This window comes from Crocuta crocuta, unplaced genomic scaffold (genome assembly GCF_008692635.1).
Source record: "Crocuta crocuta isolate KB4526 unplaced genomic scaffold, BGI_CrCroc_1.0 scaffold28, whole genome shotgun sequence".
NCBI classification, from domain to species: Eukaryota; Metazoa; Chordata; class Mammalia; order Carnivora; family Hyaenidae; genus Crocuta; species Crocuta crocuta.
The window spans coordinates 10,046,732-10,064,610 of record NW_027533256.1 but is presented as its reverse complement, the minus strand read 5'-3'; the positions used below and the strand labels follow the sequence as shown (position 1 = coordinate 10,064,610).

Below are 17,879 nucleotides of genomic sequence, written 5' to 3'. Positions count from 1 at the left end.
TTCTGAGGTGAGGTTGGTGGCATTCCTCATATGTTCCCATTTAGGAAACCCTTGATGCAGTTGGAAAGAATTGTTGGTTAAGGATATTGGGGTTTGAAAATGTAGCTTTTCTCTACTCTAGCCCAAAGTCAGCTTGGTATTACTGCTGCAATACATCTCCCCCCTCCCACGCCCCCGTTCCGTCTCCACCTCAGTGAGTGAAACAAGGTAACAGACTTCAGTAGGCGGTGCCTGAGTGTCCAGATATTATCCGGTGGTTCTGGGGGCTAAACTGCTGAGATTGCAGCCTGAAACAGATTTGAGCTACTACCTGTGAATGGTTTGAAGGCTTTCCACATCCTCCACCTTGCACTTTGGATGATTCCTTGTTTTTTTAAGTAATGAAATTATGATAAATTTAAGATTAAAAAAAAACTACCTATACCTCTATTTTTTATGTCATTTGTCTACATTTCATTCTAGGCTTTGATCCTATGCATACATATCTTTCAGTTATTACAGTTATAGTGGGCTGTTCAGACACTTGGTCATTTCCTGTTCAGATTGATAACTTGTCTATATGACCTGGTAAGAGGTAGAACTGGGATTTGAAGCCAGGACAGGGTTTTGTAAATGTCATTTTCCTTGCATTTGTGAATTGGTGGATATGTAATATCTAAATGTGACCACAAGGTGGCACTAAGAACCAGCACTTAGCTGCTTTCCCCTCACTGTAATGGCAACCAAAACAAAAACTTAAACCAATTGGCTGAGGACTTGGGGTGATTGTAGGTAGTCTGGAAGACTTGACAGGTATGGTACAGATGGGGATAGAATTTCCTCATGGTTTTGTGTAACCCGCATATGTAGTCATGATGCCTGTTGATGTAACTTTTTTTTAATGTTTATTTTATTTTTGAGAGAGAGACAGTGCAAGTGGGGGAGGGACAGAGAGAGAGGGAGACACAGAATCTGAAGCAGGCTCCAGTCTTTGAGCTGTCTGCACAGAGCCCGATGTGGGGCTCGAACTTGTGAACCATGAGAATCATGACTTGGGCTGAAGTCAGACACTTAACGGACTGAGCCACCCAGGCACCCCTTAACTGGCTTTTAATAAATACATTTAATAAAATACTTTAAACCTTAAAGATTTTTCTTTTTTGCCCCCATTTTTTTTTACTTTGTTTTGCATGACTAATTTTGAGTTAGAAAAGGCAAATAACTCCATATATTATGTAAATCTTACAGATTATCTTCTAACACTGCAAGGCTTAATCATCTGGGTAAACAGTATCTCTGTTGTCCTTCCCCTTAAGCACTGGGGCTACTGGGGCCAGAGTGAGTTGGATCCTGGTTTGGAGGGTTTGGCATAGTTCTAGAAGAGAAAGGCTGTCAACATTTTCAGGTGTTTAGAGGGGTCAAGCCAAGTAGGATAAATATTAAAAAAAGTCTCTTGGATATGGAAATTTGGAGGCCTCGACGGCCTGAGCAAGGGTGGCATGCGGGGGCTGGAAGGAGCTTCTATGAGAACAACTACAGCCAGCATCACTTAATGCTTACTAGTTGGCAGTGGTTTGTGTCAGATGGTTCTCTGCTTTCATCCTCACAAACCCTAGGAGATAGGAACCTGAGCCCAGAAAGCTGATACCATTTGTCCAAGACAGCAGTAAATGGAGAAGGCTGGAGAAGGGAAAGGGATCCGAAGGAAGATTGGGTCAGCGGGAGTGATCTATCAGCTTGGTTGGTGTGTTGGACTGAGGAGCATTGCCTTAGCAACAGGTTTCTGCCGTCACTTGATGCGGACCAGCTCCACACTTTTTGTGGGTCCCATTCTGTGCCTGAAATGCTGCTGAAAGCCGTGCCTCTTGAGCTCTTTCCTAGCTGCTCTGTCTTCATTTTGTTGTCTTCACAGAGCCTCTTTCTCTGGTTTTGCCTAGAGCTGGCTGCGTTTGCTCTGGGATTCTCTCATTAATTCTTCAGTTGGGTCTTTGTTTGCACTGGATGATGATTTAGCACTTTCAGGGAGGTCTCATATAGGAAAGGCCAAATTACATTGTAGAGCTTGTAACTTTTGTAAAAAATGTTTTATCTCCAAATCATTCGATGTCTAAGATCTGAATCTTTAAGTTTAATGTAGATTTGATCAAGAAACCTAAACATAGTGATTTGAAGATTGTTCTTAGTACCATCAGTTTCTAGGAGTTAATTTCTCAAGAAATAAGCCTATGTTCTCTTTTTTTTTTTCTCCCTAGGAGTCTATATTTAGACAGAAGGAAAAGTTACTCCCTTAAAGAGTTTTCTTAGAATCTTGGCTTCTTTGAAATGACGAAGCTAAGACACAAATGAAGACTAATTCTGCTTGATGCTCTGCACACACCTCTCATTCTCAGTTTCAGTGCATAATTGTCTGCATCAGTCTTAATTTACTCAGTGAGATGTGGACTCCTAACTGAGGGTATTTCATCTGCTCAGATGTGCCAATTAAGTCCACCCAGATAGACCATAAAAAGGCAGATAACAAAAGTAAAACACTGAGTATCTCAATTTAGCAAATTAGACTAATCTGTAAGGGATTCTTAGCTGTCTGAAATAGAAAACCTATTGCACTACAGAAATGCAAACTATATTAAATACCCAGCTTGGTGCCTTGAATATATTTTTAGAAATCAAATTGTACTCATTGTGCTTCTGTTGTAGATTTCTTTCATGGATATTGCAGTAAAGTGCAGAATGAGCCAGAGATTGAAATTTCACCCTGTAATGATTTAACAATGTGATGCGTGGCTTTTCCCTCACAGTGCAGGTCTGAAGCACTCCAAGCTTGGTGGCCCTTGCAGTGTAAAAGTGAAGGCCGAGCAGTCATGTCCCTTGTGAATTTCAAGCAGCTCAGTATATGACTTCCTTGGAGTTTTGGGAGTAGGCATGTTCGTTTTCTTAGTATACGGTCTGAAGCTACTAATGCTTGACAGTTCCTATTGATAGGTATATTTTGGCTTTTTTGTGGGTTGGTATAGGAGTACATTGGTTTGTTTGTTAATTAAATATTATATAATATAATTTAATATAATTAAATACGTGATATGTGTTTGTTCACTCTAGATTATTTGTAGTCAGAAGAATTGCTAAGGTGATTTTACTGTTGGAAAAAGTTAGCAGGTGTACAGTAAAGAGTAAGTTTTGACTCACTTTGTGCAATATAGAGGTAGGAAAGGACATCTTTTGAGACAAATGTGAATTGAAGTTTTAGAATTTGGTTTGCTCTTGTACAGTTGTTTTCATTATACAGCCGTTAAAGAAGCGATTGACTCTTTGGCTTGCACTATGAGAAAAGAGGTGGTTTTAGGGAGTTTGGAAAATAGGTTTAAAAGACAAGATTATGTAATAGGAATAGAATCTGGAGGTTGATTATCTGAGTTTGAATCTTCATGTTGCTAATCTTGGCCAGGCCACTTAATCTGTCTCTACTTTTCTTTAACTGTGAAAAAGATATATATAGTATCTGCCTCATAGGGTTTGTAGGAGTAAATAAATTAATACAGGTAAATTGCTTAAAACAGTGCTTAGCACATGGTGAGCATCAGTAAATATTAGTTGTTATTACTTAATATTTGTTTTCTGACTCCGAGTTAAAAAATATATACCTAATATGGATCTTTATATGTGTAGTTTCAAAACACAGCTGGTCCAGAGCTAGCCGATGTTACTCAGGGAGGTCATATGTGACATGGGCTTTAGAAATCACAGGCCATGGAGTCCAGTGCCAGAGTCTCACCTAGTAACTGTGAGATTCTGTATATCTTTTCAGCTGTAAAATGAGGGTTATGGCAGTACTTTCTTCACGCATGGTATGAGGATTACAAAAGATAATATATCTAAGATATTAGGCCTCTGTCAGGCACTCAATAAATATTAGCTATTTTTATTTATGTGCCCACCAGGTAAAACATTTACTAAAACGATTTCGTCAAGTTGGTAAGAGGTCTGTGAGAATCATGAAGAAGAGTATCAGTGTAGATACTGATATATATGAAAAGGTATCCTCTTTCCAAAGTAAAAGGCAGTTTAACAATTGGTATTGGTATGCATAGCCAGATCATTAGCTATTAAATACTTAGTTTCGTTAACATTAGGCTTTTTTCTCCTTTTATACATTTTTTTTTTATTAATATGGTAAGGTCCACTTAGTGATAAAAAAGTACAAATATAAGCACATTATCAGTAGTTGTTTGGGGAGAAATAAAAAAATATTTCTCCTTTGAACACACTAGGGGGCGCTAGACCTCTGCCCAGGGGGCACAGCCTGCTCCTTGCTTCTAAGTGTGGATAGGTGAGGATTACACATTGCTTCCTCACAGTTTCCTCTGTTCTAAGGTCAGTATTCCAGGTCATTCTCTTGTGCCTTGTAAGGCTTGATTTCCACACTCCTTGCTATCTTAGGTATGGAGGATGTTGTTCCCCAAGTGGACTGATAATCTTAATCTTGGTTGATGATATTGGTGTAATAGCACAAAGGCCTTCTAGACTCAGGGGCTACACCTGACTCCTGCCTCCCCAAGATTGCAGTAGGTGTTTTCACAATTATTTTTAATTCACATGTACCCTGCAATTAACTAAGATTTCTCAGTTTTACTTTTTTGTGTGTAATCTACCAATAATTAATTGTAAGATAGCACCTGACATGCATGTCGTATAAAAAAAAAGTTTCCAAGGGTCTAGTATATACATTATCACTTAGTGCTATATGAACCTCTTATTTGACTCATTTTGTGGCCAAGGATACAAATGCAGTGGTGTTAATGAGGTTCCTAAAGTTCACACCTCTCCTTGCCTGTTAGAGACCGGAGATGCAGCTATCTGCCCACATCTGGTTTTTGCTTCTCAATGGGCATCTTAAATCTGTGTTTTTACTGGATTCTCCTTTCGGGGCTGCCACGGAAGTCTGAGGAACTGTGGGAGTTAGGAAACCTCCCGAGTGAATAACATACTTCATTTTATTTGGTTGCAGCTGTGAATATTATGTATTTAGATTAAAGAAAAAGATGGTAGGGCCATCAAAAACATTATTTCCTTTCTAGTATTGTTATTGTAGGGCTACTTAAACATTTTTTGGGTTTTTTTTTCCCCCCTTAGAAGATGAATTCTTTCATAATAAAGTTGAATCTTTTGCTCACCCTTTTCCACCTGGTCCTAGGGAAACTTGGACGCAAACTTGGGGCTTCTGATTCTTCCCAAGGGCTGGTGTGCAGAAACTGGTTTTGTTGCAAAGTGAATCCACTGGAGAACCTAAAATACAACTCAGGACTTGAAAATAACTTGCCACATTTTTATTACTCAATATAATGAGTTTTCTCTCCTGTCCTTTTTTCTTCTTACAAAATCAAGAATTTCTCTGACTTTGTCATGCCTCGTTTTTTGTAGCGGATCTTACCCATGTTTATCTAATGGATGTATCTACCAGTAGTTCTTTAACATCATACATGTAAAAAGAGCGGGAATGCAGCAGGAGGTAGGCTATACATGAGCCAGAACAGGACAATTCTTAGGGTGCTTGGGTGGCTCAGTCAGTTAAATGTCTGACTTCAGTTCAGGTCATGATCTCACAGTTTGTGAGTTTGAGCCCTGCCTCGGGCTCTGTGCTGCCAGCTTTGGATTCTGTGTCTCTCTCTCTCTCTGCCCCTCCACCACTTCCCCTCTTCTCTCTTTTTCTCTCTCCAAAATAAACATTAAAAAATTTTTTTTTAAAAAGGACAATTATTTTTTTGAGAGAGAAAGAGAACGCGAAGTGAGCAAGGTACAGAGAGAGGGAGGAAGAGAGGATCCCATGAGGGGCAGAGAGAGAGAGAGAGAGAGGGAGAGGGAGAGAGGAAAAGTGGGGCTCACCAGATGCAGGACACCAACTCATGAATTGTGAGATCATGACTTGAGCCAAAGTCAGATGCTTAACCAACAGAGCCACCCAGGCACCCAGGATAGGACAATTCTTGAACCCATTTTTGAATGACCATTTTCAGGCCACTCTTCTGTCTGTGATGTCTTCCTTATCCCCAGTCCAGTTCTGAACCCCATGCATTCATTCATTCATTCAGCATTTACTGGGTATTTGTGTTAAGGTGGGCATTACACTGGTGTCTGGTGGTATGATTAAAACAGGTTCTGGCCTCAGGTGGCCCACAGTCTAATGGGGAAGATTAGATATGATTTTTAAATGGTGCTGAACACTTGGTGAGTGCTCTAGTAGAAACACCAGGTGTATCCAAGGTGCACCCGGAGGACAGGACCTCTAACTTTGGCTGATCAGAGAAGGTGTCCCTTGCAGGCACTGCTTGAGCAGAGGTCTGAAGGGTCCATGCAGGGTGTGGATATTTGTGTTTGAGGGGAGGTTGGGGACAGTACAGGAATGCAGATGACACAGATAGGAAACTGCAGGGTATGGCATGATGGCATTTAACTGTGTTTTTATACTTAAAAACATTTTTATATATTTTTATGTATTTTATTTTATCATATATATTTTAAACATCCTTGGCATTCTGGAAATTTTTTGAAAATAAATAACCTTAAATGGTGGCAGCTAGCTCTCAGGTGTATTCTTAGGGTTCTGTTGACAAGGTGCCCTAACAACTGGAGGAAGTGTTGTTCCTGGTAGAGTTCAACTGGTTAGCTGTGCACTGTTACCAGTACCCTGGCCCTGGGTCCGAATTGCTGCTGACAGATCATTACTGTGATATCAGCCCGAGGCCCCACAGCCTGGGCCAGGTTCTCATTCTTGCATGAATGTAGCAAAGCCAGGGAGCATTTTCTCTGCCTGCATCTGATTGGAATGGTAAGTTTATGTTTATTACTGGGTTCTTTTCTAAGTGGCTGCCAGTGGAGTCGCTAGCGGGCGGACTATGGCAGTCCTGCAAAGAGTTAGAAACGCTGCCAGGGAACACTAGGCCCACTTGCTTTTATGTGGCTGCAGCTGTGACTATTACACGTGCGGAGTTTTTTTTTTTTTAATGTGAGGATAAAAAAATGGAAAAGTTATTTCTTTTCCAAAAATGTAAATATTGGACTACTTACTGCCCCTTTCTGCTTTTAAAGTTCATTATCTGGCTTATTTATCGAAACACAGAATTTAGACAAAATATTTTGGGGCCATAGCTGATTTTTAAGATTTTTAAATCACTGAGGCCCAGATCTTAATCTTGACCCAACCCCAACCAATTTTAAGTCATTCTGTATCTATTTTTTTTGTCACTGCCCTGTAAGAAGCAGCTGTACTTCACAACAGTTTACTGTTTATAAATCTATTACAGAATTTTAAAATTGAGGTATTCCGGCTGGTATCTTCTGATGGGTAAGTGTGTTTACTCATGTTGAGCACATTATTCATAATAATTTTCTGAGCATCCATTAGATTAACAAACATGGTTTTTTTTCACATATACATATTAAATTCTGTTAATAAACACTTGTGGTGCATTGCATTATCACAGATGGATTATATTGGATTATATATTGACTCCACTTCCTTCTCTATATGTGAACATAGCAATAGTAACAGCTTCCGAGCATTGTGAGTTTGTGTGAGGATTTCAGTAAGCAGATATGATGATGTGTAAATTTATTTGTTAAACGCTTACGTTCTAGGCTCATGCCAGCTGCTTTATATGTGACACCTCATTTCATCCCCCTAAATCTAGGGAGGTAGATGCCATTGTTTTCCCCGTCTCGTACTTGAGGAAACTTAGGTGCTGAAGAAGTGAAGTTACTTGCTGAGGGTTAAAGAACTAATAAATAGCAGTCAGGATTTGAGTCTAGACCATTCGGGTGCAGACTTTTGTGTTTTGGCCTGTGGTTATTCAATGTGTTAAACCCAATTTATTCATAGCACAGAGATCCCTTTACACCTGCTGGCCAGACAGGTCGCCCAGCCTGCCAGGTGGTTACAAACAGGTTACAGCCTGCCAGGTGGTTACAAACCTGGCAACAAACAGGTTACACACGCAGAACAGAGTAACTTTAAGACCCTCGATGGCATCTAGGATGGGAAAGGCATCAGGTGAATGTGGTACTCCTCCAACCCCCTAGTCTGCCATGTGCTCCTTCTTGTCCATCAGCACTTGGTGCTGCACTGCTTCAGTAGGCTTCGGTGAGATGGTCAGAAGTGTGTTCTGGCTACAAGCCCCATGAGGAATTACTGCTTTATATAGCAGAAGGATCTCTTAGACTGAGCCGCATATGCATGTGGTTTTGTAACCCTGGTATTTTCTGTCTTTAATATGTGTGTATGATTCTGCTGGGGCGATTTGTCTTCACAATGGTACAAATACTTGTAGGCAATAATGATTTTTCCCTACCACCTTTAGTCATCCTTTAGCCAAACTGAATAAATGTTTGGCTCTTCTTATCTTTATGAAGCGGAAGGCACTGGAATGCAATAATTTCTGTAGTGGCTTATGTGGTTTCCTAGGTGCTGTGTTTTGTGGTGACATGATGCCTGTACATTTTAGGAGGGAGGAGAAGGAGGGAGCTGAACCCTGTTGACGCAGAGTGATGCAGTGGGAAGCTTAACAGCCACAAAGATTTACTGGCTGAGTTGAAGGAAATAGCTATCATCTATCAGTGGAGTTAAATATGTGATACTCTTGTGTGTAAAATATTTAATGACCTTATGCCAAAGTTCTAAAACCAGCATCTTCTGGTGTTTTTCTTTTTCTTCCTGTAAAATTATCTTTCTGTAATTGCAACGTAGAGTATTTTTAAGTGGGTATAATTTTTGTGATTCTTACGAATTATCTTTGTGTAATTGCAAAATGGAGTACTTTTGAGTAAGTATGGTAATTTCTGTGATTCTTACGAGTTCTGTATTATTCATAAATTTGCTAAATACAAGTATCTTTTGTTTTGCAGATGTTTGGTTTTGAGTTCTGATAGTAAGGAATTTGGAGGAATATCTGAGGAATATCATACGAAATTGCTTGCTTGTTAAATTTCAGATACTAGGTAGCGAGAATCCAAATATATACACCAGGAAAATGTATGTACATTATTTTGGTTTCTTTTTTTTTTTTTTTTTAAGTTTATTTATTTTGAGAGTGCACGCGTTCACTTGCGCAAGTTGGGGACAAGCAGAGAGAGAGAAAGAGAGAGAGAGAGAGAGAAAAAAAGCACAAGAATTCCAAGCAGGCTCCATACTGTCAGCACAGAGCCCGATGCAGGGCTTGAACTCATGAACTGTGAGATCATGACCCAAGCTGAAACCAAGAGGTAGGTAGGTGCTCAACCAACTAAGCTACCCAGGTGTCACCCCTCATTTTGGTTTCTCAGTTCCGATAATAGATATACTTATCTACCAGGGGTTTTTATTTAGACTTGGCACTATTGACATTTGAGACCAGGTAACATTTTGTTATGGAGGACTGTCTTGTACATTGTAGAATGTATAGCAGCATCCCTGGCCTCCACCTGCTAGATGCTAGTAGTATTATCTCCCTCTTCACAGCAGTTGTAACAACGAGATATGTCTCTAGACATTGTCAAATTACCCTGGAGTAGGGGGGAGGATGGCCAGATTGCCCCTGGTTGAGATCACGTGCTTATACCATTGCATTTAACTAAATTTGTAGATTACAGAAAACTCAGAAGAAGAGCAAAGACAATTATAGACACTGAGAGGTACTTCATTTCATCAGTTGCATGGAGATAATTTTTAAGGAAGAAAAATAAAAGAGAGGAAAAGATTGCCTTTAGAAGTTAAAGCACAAAAAGGTCATTACAATTTTTGTATGAAAAGACTATCACGGGGGCGCCTGGGTGGCTTAGTCGGTTAAGCATCCGACTTTCGCTTGGGTCATGATCTCGTGGTTCGTGGGTTCGAGCCCCGCGTCGGGCTCTGTGCTGACTGCCAGCTCAGAGCCTGAAGCCTATTTCAGAGTCTGTGTCTCCCTCTCTCTCTGACCGTCCCCTGCTCATGCTGTCTCTCTCTCTCTCTCTCTCTCCTAGAAATAAATAAAAATATTAAAAAAAAAAAAAGACTATCACGTATTAAACTTCATGGTTATATGACTATTATTAGGCTTGGCTGTAAACTGCCTCTTAAATTTGCCGTTCTCCTCTGGAAATTACCGATAGTGCTTATTTATACGTACTCTTAGTGCCCTGAGAAGGAGTTTCAGATCATCAGCTTGTTCTTATTAATCACAGTTAAACCTCAGGTAGCCATTTTGTTACTTTGAAGAGTTAACATTCTCAACAAGGCAAGAGTTTATCAGAGAATGTACTTGAAGGTCCTCCAGTAGCTGCCTGGATGGGATTGCCTGCCACTCATGTATGTGGCCTCATGTACTAATTGATAATGGAAAACAACATTGATTTAACTGGGCAGTATGTGTGATATTATTCTTCCACTTTCTTATTTACTTTTCCTCACATATTCTCTTAGTATTCTTCCATAATCATTGGTGGATGTGTCTTCTTATGTATGTTGCTATTCTCATCCCCTTCCTGTGAGTTTTTTACTTTGAAGGCATTTCTGTATTGCTTTATCCTGTTTCCACCATTTTGTGAAATTCACATTGTGAGCTGCATGCATGCTGAACAAGGTCATTCTTTTATTTTGAAAGTGAGTAGAATGTGAGGCTTTTGACGTTTGTATATATATTTTTAAATTCATGACACCACTGTTCATCATAGTTATATGGATGCAGACTTAGTCTGGTTACATGGCTGCATTTTCCCAACAGTCTTGATGTTAAGACTTCCAGATATTTATTTAGGGGGCGCCTGGTGGCTCAGTTGGTTAAGCATCCAACACTCTCTCTCTCTTTTTTTTTTTTAATTTTCAATGTTTATTTTTCAGAGAGAGACACACACAGTGTGAGTAGGGGAGGGACAGAGAGAGGGAGACAGAATCTGAAGTAGGCTGCAGGCTCTGGGCTGTCAGCACAAAGCCCAATGCGGGGCTTGAACCCATGAGATATGAGATCGTGACCTGAGCCGAAGTCGGCTACTCTACCAACTGAGCCACCCAGATGCCCCTAAGCCTCAACTCTTGATTTCAGCTCAGGTTGTGATCTCATGGTTCATAAGATCGAACTCTGTGCTGACAGCGTGGAGCCTGCTTGGATTTTCTCTCTGCCCCTGCCCCGTGTGCACGTGTGTTCTCTCTTCCTTTCTCAAAATAAACACTTAAAAAGAGACTTTCAGATCTTTTGACATTTCTTCTGTTATACATACATGGCATCACCCTTCTGAAATATAAATAATCATTTTGTATCTGAAAAGCATCATATTACTTAATTTATAATTTAGATTTTATTTAGTGAATACCTTTTTTCTAAGTTGTCAGTTATAATTGTTGATGCCCCCTCATATGTTAATCTGATATAAGCAATTTTGACCAGAAATTTGCAAAGTTCAGTATATGTTTTATGCTATGACTATCATACCTTTGGCACAGAAATAGTAATTATAAACAAAATCTATTTTTTGTTACACTGTCATTATGGAGATACTTAGTTATTTTGAAATTTTCACTGAGTCACTTCCAGAATTAGTTCATATATCTTGGGAACTAGCAGAGAAATTTCCCCTTAGGGTATGCCAGGAGAGGAACAAGTAGTTTTGATAATGAAATGAAACCTTCCAGAAATATTTTTAAAGCAGCCATAATAATTCAAATAAGAATTGAGAAGGAAGTAAAAGAGAATCTTTTTTTAAAAAATAGCAGTGTTTTGGGTAATGATGGTAGCAGAAAGCTAAAAGACCATTCTGATTTCCCCCTTTTTCTTGAGCATTATCTAGAACTATATTTTAATCTGTCTTGTAACCAAAATAATGGAAATATGATTTTTATTTTCACGGTAGGAGATGGAATAATCTGAGGCTGCGGGACAAAGAGAAGTGTCTGAAGCTTGAAGGCGATTCTGAGGAGAGCGATGCCGAATTTGACGATTTTAAAATCCCGGGTTTTCTGTTCAAAAAGCTTTTTAAGTATGTGCTGTGTATTCTTTCCTTTATGTCTGTCATCAAGCCATCGTGTACAAATTAATATTTTAGGAATTACACAGTAGTTACCTGTGGGCCCTTAACGTTCTTGCAGCAATTTATTGCAGATACAGATACCATTAAATGAAATTTTAACCACGTGCTGCTCATTAAAAGTAGATGATAATAAATTGACTAATGTGCGCATTGGGCATGTTTGTAAGCTGGTGAGTCTATGTGGACCTGTCTCCGCAGCCTAAAAGCGATGCATTTAAAAGCCATCTCCATCAAATTATTTTTTTTTGTTCTTAGTAAATTTAAGGGACCAAATCTCTAATTTCTTAAGTCAAATTAAGAAGAAATGTATACTAAAATCAATATTGGGGTGGTTTTTTTTTTTTTTTCCTGTGTAGAGATAAAACTATTGAGAGTAGTATATGAGTGTTTTATATTGTACCTAAGGGTATATTACTTGTGAGCTGACCAAATGTGCCTCTAAATATTTTATGTAGATGTTGTTCTAACGTCAAAAGAGAAGATATAGGCAAACACCTTTAACATTAAGTTGCTATGTGAGACTGTGTTTCATGTGTGAAGTGGCCAAGTGTTCCAGATAACTGGGAGCTGTGTGGTAAATGTGTGCCTGTAGCCTGCCTGGCCTGGGCCAGTCTCCTATGATGAATGTAAATACTGAGGCACATTTTTAGTCTCATCACCCCTGGGATTTACTTAACAAGATACTTTAGGAAGGCTTCTTCAATGCATAAAAGAAGTGAAACCATTAAATAGCTTTCTGTCTAGTAGCATCACTTGGTAGTTGGGTACAGGATGTGAACTTATTTCTTTGAGACAATTATGCTTAATCTCCTTCATAGATTCACCTGTCAACCATGCCTTAAACTTGTGTAAGATCTCTATGTTAAAATAACATCCTTTTTATATTTTCTCTCAAAGGTCTTACAGTTTTAATTTTTATCTCTATGAGGGGAAGGTGGGTAGAAGGAGTTAGGAGTAGTTATTTTATCCCACTAAATATATGGGAAAGCTGAAATCCTAGAGATGTGAAGTGTCTTGATTGGGTTGTCCTAACTGGACTGAAGAAGACCCGTGTGGAGATTCAAACCTGAATTCCTCTAGTAATTTTTGCAGATGAATCATTTTATAGTCCAGAATGGTGGCTTCTTTGTTTATTGCTTCTCCCAAATGAAATGGAAGAGTTTATAGAGACAGCATTTATTGACAACTTTTTTTTATTGGCTCTAAAGTGATTGCTTCTTAGTAACAGGCCAAATAGTATCAGTGTTGTACAAGCAAAAGGAATACCCAGATTATAAATTAAATAGATTTAACAAAGAAGGATACTTCTACATGTGTAGTAAGGGAGTTGGCAGATATCCTCAAGAGTCAAGTTGAGTGTGCATTTTTGTGTAAGTGTGAGATTTTCTGTTACAGAAATTTCACAGTTAATAGAGCCAAACTTCGATTACTGTGAGTATATAGGATTCAGTGTATTGACTCTTAACTCTGTAGTAGTTAATGTAAGTGCATGTTTGCTTGTCTTAGTGTTTAAAAAAATTTTTTTTTAAGGTTTAGGGGCACCTGGGTGGCTCAGTTGGTTGAGCATCTGACTTCAGTTCAGGTCATGATCTCGGATCGTGGGTTCGAGCCCTGCGTTGGGCTCTGTGCTAACAGCTTGCTCAGAGCCTGGAGCCTGCTTCAGATTCGATATCTCCCTCTCTCTCTGACCCTCCCCTGCTCATGCTGTCTCTCTCTCTCTCTCAGAAATAAATAAAATATTAAAAAAATTTTAAAGTTTATTTATTTTTGAGAGAGAGAGAGCAAGTTGAGGTATGGGCAGAGAAATTGGGGAGAGAGAATCCTAAACAGATTCCATACCATTAGTACAGAGCCCCATGTGGGGCTTGAACTCATGAACGGTGAGTTCATCACCTGAGCCAAAACCAAGAGTCGGACGCTTAACTGAGCCACCAAGACTCCCCTGTTTTAATTAGTCGTAATTGCACATTTCTGGAAAGTATTTTGTGTTCATTTCTCAAAAACAGTTTTTTAAATATTTCATAAGTGTTATTAAACTTCTGTTCCTTTTCTTCTGTATGAAAAAAAATTAATGTAATTGATACGTCTCCATTTTTCTTTTATGATTAAGTTTTAGTCAGGCCAGTTTAATTTTAAGCTGTAGATATATTTTTGCTGTATTTATTGCCCTCTGTGGAATTAAATTAACATGGTATAGTTGTACACAAGGGAATCAGAAGGTACAATTATCTATTTAAGTGCTATTTTCTGCAGGATCATGTTTAGGTTTTAAAATTCTGTTTTGAAAGTTTGCCCAGCAAATGCATTCATCTGTATAATTTAGCAATCAAATGACAAACTTCAATCTTCTGACCTTACTTTTAGCCACACTAGCAAATGCAATCTTGGGTTAGTGTGACATGCCAAGAGAAACCAATTATTTGTGGTTATTTTGTGATACTCCAGTCTCATGGGGGGGAGAAGCACAGTATAGTTATTTTTTACTATTGTATAATAGCTTGTAAAAAATATTTAGTTTTTTCTGAAGGACTAATTTTTATATGCTTTTTAAAAGTTCTGAACAGAGTTCTATTAACTTGCTTTCATTTGAAGTGTGTAATTGTTTACAGTTTTTATGAGGAAGTGAAAGCAGCAAAACCTAAGTCTGTCAGTGGCCCTGCTGAAACCAGAACCCCTAACTCCTCAGCCAGAGATATATGCTTACCAGCCAGTGTGTGGGTGCAGTCTGAGGTACAGTCTGAGACCCTTTGTAGAAAGTCCTGGTAGGACTCACAGGGCCGCCTAATAGAGACTTTTCCTTAAACCGTTTATTTAGTGTTAGTCATTTTATAAACATAATTATATGCTATTCAAATGCCCTTGGAGATAACATTTGTAGATGAGGAAACACCGGGCACGCTATTACTGCGTCTCCTGGGTCACATAGGATGCAGCTGTCTTAATGCCCCCCTCCCCCGCCAAACTCTCTTTGGGATACCATGCCCGTCACCACTTTTTATTCCTTTCATGACTTCTCAAGTGTTCTTTAGATTTTTTCCTGCCTTAAGGTGATTGGCCCCAAACAAAGAGAGGTGTTGTACCCTTGTTGGAGGGAGGCTGAGTAGTTTAGAGGTGAAACACTAGAATGATCCCTGGGAGATTTTGGTCCCTGCTCTGCTTGGAGGAGCTGGTCTCAGTTGTTCTGCACCTCAGTAAGAGGAGGTTTATTAGTATTATTGATTCTGATTGTACGGCAGTTTTTTGGGAGAGCTTTTTGAATTACATCTTTTTTTTCTATTGAGAGAGAGAGAGAGAGGCAGGCAGGCAGGCACGAGGAGAGAAGACCAAGCAGGTTCTCTGCTCAGCATGGAGCCTGACTTGGGTCTCAGTCCTGAGCTGAAATGAAGAATCGGAAGCTTAACCAACTGAGCCACCCTGGCGTCCCTGAACTACATGTTTATCCACAGCTGAAATTGGTCCAGTGGAGCTGGTTCACAACCACCTTTTAGCCTAAATCAGGGTTTCTCATCCTGAGTACAACTGACACTTTGGGCAGAAAAATTCCTTGTAAGAATTATTTTGTGCATTGTAGGATGTTGAACAGCATTTCTGGACTCTACCCACTAGATAACAATTGTACTTTACCAATTTTAACAACCAAAAATGACTCTAGGAATTGCCAAATGTCCCCTAGGTAACAAAATAACTCCCCATTGAGAACTGCTGGTCAAGATTATCTCCTGAGTAGCATCACTTTGGAAGGAGAGATTCTGGATTTCAGTTCTGGCTTGCTCATTTTTTTTCCCCCAGCAGTGTGACTTTTGGCAAGTTATTTAACCTCTGTGTGCTTTCGTTTCCTAACTATAAAATGGGTTGATCATCTTGATGCAGGATGGTTGTGAGGCTGTATCCAAACCATCTGGCCTGTTGCCTTCCCTGCAGTTGGCTTCTTAAGGAGTCAGTAGCCATCATTCTCTGATTACATACCGTGTGTTAATAGAACTTGTCCTTCTTCCTGGATCTTCTGTCCTTTTATCCATACTAGACTTTACTATGGTTTGATTTAAAAAATATTTTTTTTAATGTTTTATTTATTTATGAGAGAGAGAGACAGCATGAGCAGGGGAGAGTCAGAGAGAGAGGGAGATACAGAATCCAAAACAAGCTCCAGGCTCTGAGCTAGCTGTCAGCACAGAGCCCGACGGGGGCTCGAACCCACAAACACAGATCATGACCTGAGCCGAAGTTGAACACTTAACCGACTGAGCCACCCAGGTGCCCCATACTATGGTTTGATTTTTAATCCTCTTCTTCAGAGGACATATTCAGTGTATATATTAACAAACTTAATGAGCAGCAGCATTCTTATTCAAAGTCTTCCTAATATCATAGTAACGGCAACAGCTAGAGTTACACTTTTGGAATTGATTTGCAAACTACTGGGGGGAATAAGAGATTATATAAAACTAGTTCAGCAAGGACTGGAGTTCACAGTGAGATTCTAGGTAGATGGATCACATACTAGACTAAAATGTTGGCCCAGTAAACCAACAACAAAACCAACTGTATCATTTTTTTCTTAAGTTTATTTATTTTGAGAGAGAGAAAGAGAGTGCACATGCATGCGTATATAAGCAGGGGAGGGGCAGAGAGGGAAGGACCGAGAATCCTAAGCTCTTTGCTGACAGTGCAGAGCCTGATGCAGGGATCCATCTCACAAGCCACTATGAGATCATGACCTGAACCAAAATCAAGAGTCAGACACTCAACCAACTGAGCCACCCAGGTGCCCCAAAACCATGAGTAGGTGGAATGCTTATCAGCCTTGATATTTTCTTTGGGGAGAAAAACCCATTAGATTTCATTGTCCTTTAAGTGTTTTTTGCCTTAGATTTTTTTTAAACTTGGTATATAAGTTGCATACCATTTCATGATATTTTCTTTCCTTTACTCTCAAAAATGCCTCTTGGCATTATTCCTTTTTTTGGGGGGGTTTTTTTTTTGGTTTTTTTTTTTTTTTTTTACAAATAGTTTATTGTCAAATTAGTTTCCACATAACACTCAGTGCTCATCCCCACAAGTGTCCTCCTCCATGCCCATCTCCCCCTCCCCCCGGCATTATTCCTTTTTTAAGCTTCATTTTTAGATTGTAAATTATGCCCCTAGTGGAGAAAGGAAAATACCAACTATTTTTAAGAGGGGAACATATTATTTCTCTTTGTCTTGTACTCCTTATTTAAAATTTTAATAGCTCTGATCTTTTTGTATTTATGACAAACTCCCTGAATCACGTTCTGCTTTAAAATGTTAAAAAGATGTTTTGATTGTTGAGTCTTTAAACTGTTCTTTTTTGCATCTACTAATAATATGACAGAATCATCTGTCATGTACTAATTTTGTGAGCAGCCCTTTTATTCAGACTTATTTATGGCCTTAAAATTCAATTAAAATTTTCCTATAAAAAGATAGTATAATCGTCAAGTGACTTTTCAGCAGTATATGCTGTAAATTGTGGTGTTCTCTGTCTTGCTTTTTGATGCTGTTGAGATAGAAAAAGTAAATGTTAATGCCTCTTTTTCATAGAAAAATTATTGAAACTTTATATAACTAAAGATATGTAAGATTTTTTTCCCAGAAAGATAATAAAAGGCAATAAATTTATGCTTCTTTACTAAGCTATTTCTAATGTTGAAAAAGAAATGAAATCATCCCTAATTACCTCATCTATCAGTTTAATTAGAAATGTGTTAACATGTTCTATAAAGAAAAATTTGTGATTTTATGCCTAGGTAATCAAAAATGTATGACCTTATAAATATAATACTCATGTAAAACACACATCCGGCATGTTTCTCTGACTGGTACTAGAACCTAGCCAAATGATTAATTCATGA

General features: G+C 38.9%; 1 protein-coding gene across 5 annotated transcripts in view; it reads left to right on the top strand.

Annotated features, from left to right (window-relative positions):
• The window catches only part of ERCC6 (ERCC excision repair 6, chromatin remodeling factor), a 76,573-nt gene that overhangs the window by 19,699 nt on the left and 38,995 nt on the right, over positions 1 to 17,879 (top strand). For 4 of the 5 annotated variants that reach the window (XM_077746383.1, XM_077746386.1, XM_077746384.1 and 1 more), the window contains exon 6: positions 11,830 to 11,955. The exons of the other annotated variant lie outside the window; for it this stretch is intronic. In XM_077746383.1, the coding sequence (XP_077602509.1) occupies positions 11,830 to 11,955 (126 nt within the window). The remainder of the gene's footprint in view (positions 1 to 11,829; positions 11,956 to 17,879) is intronic. 5 annotated transcript variants of the gene reach the window in all.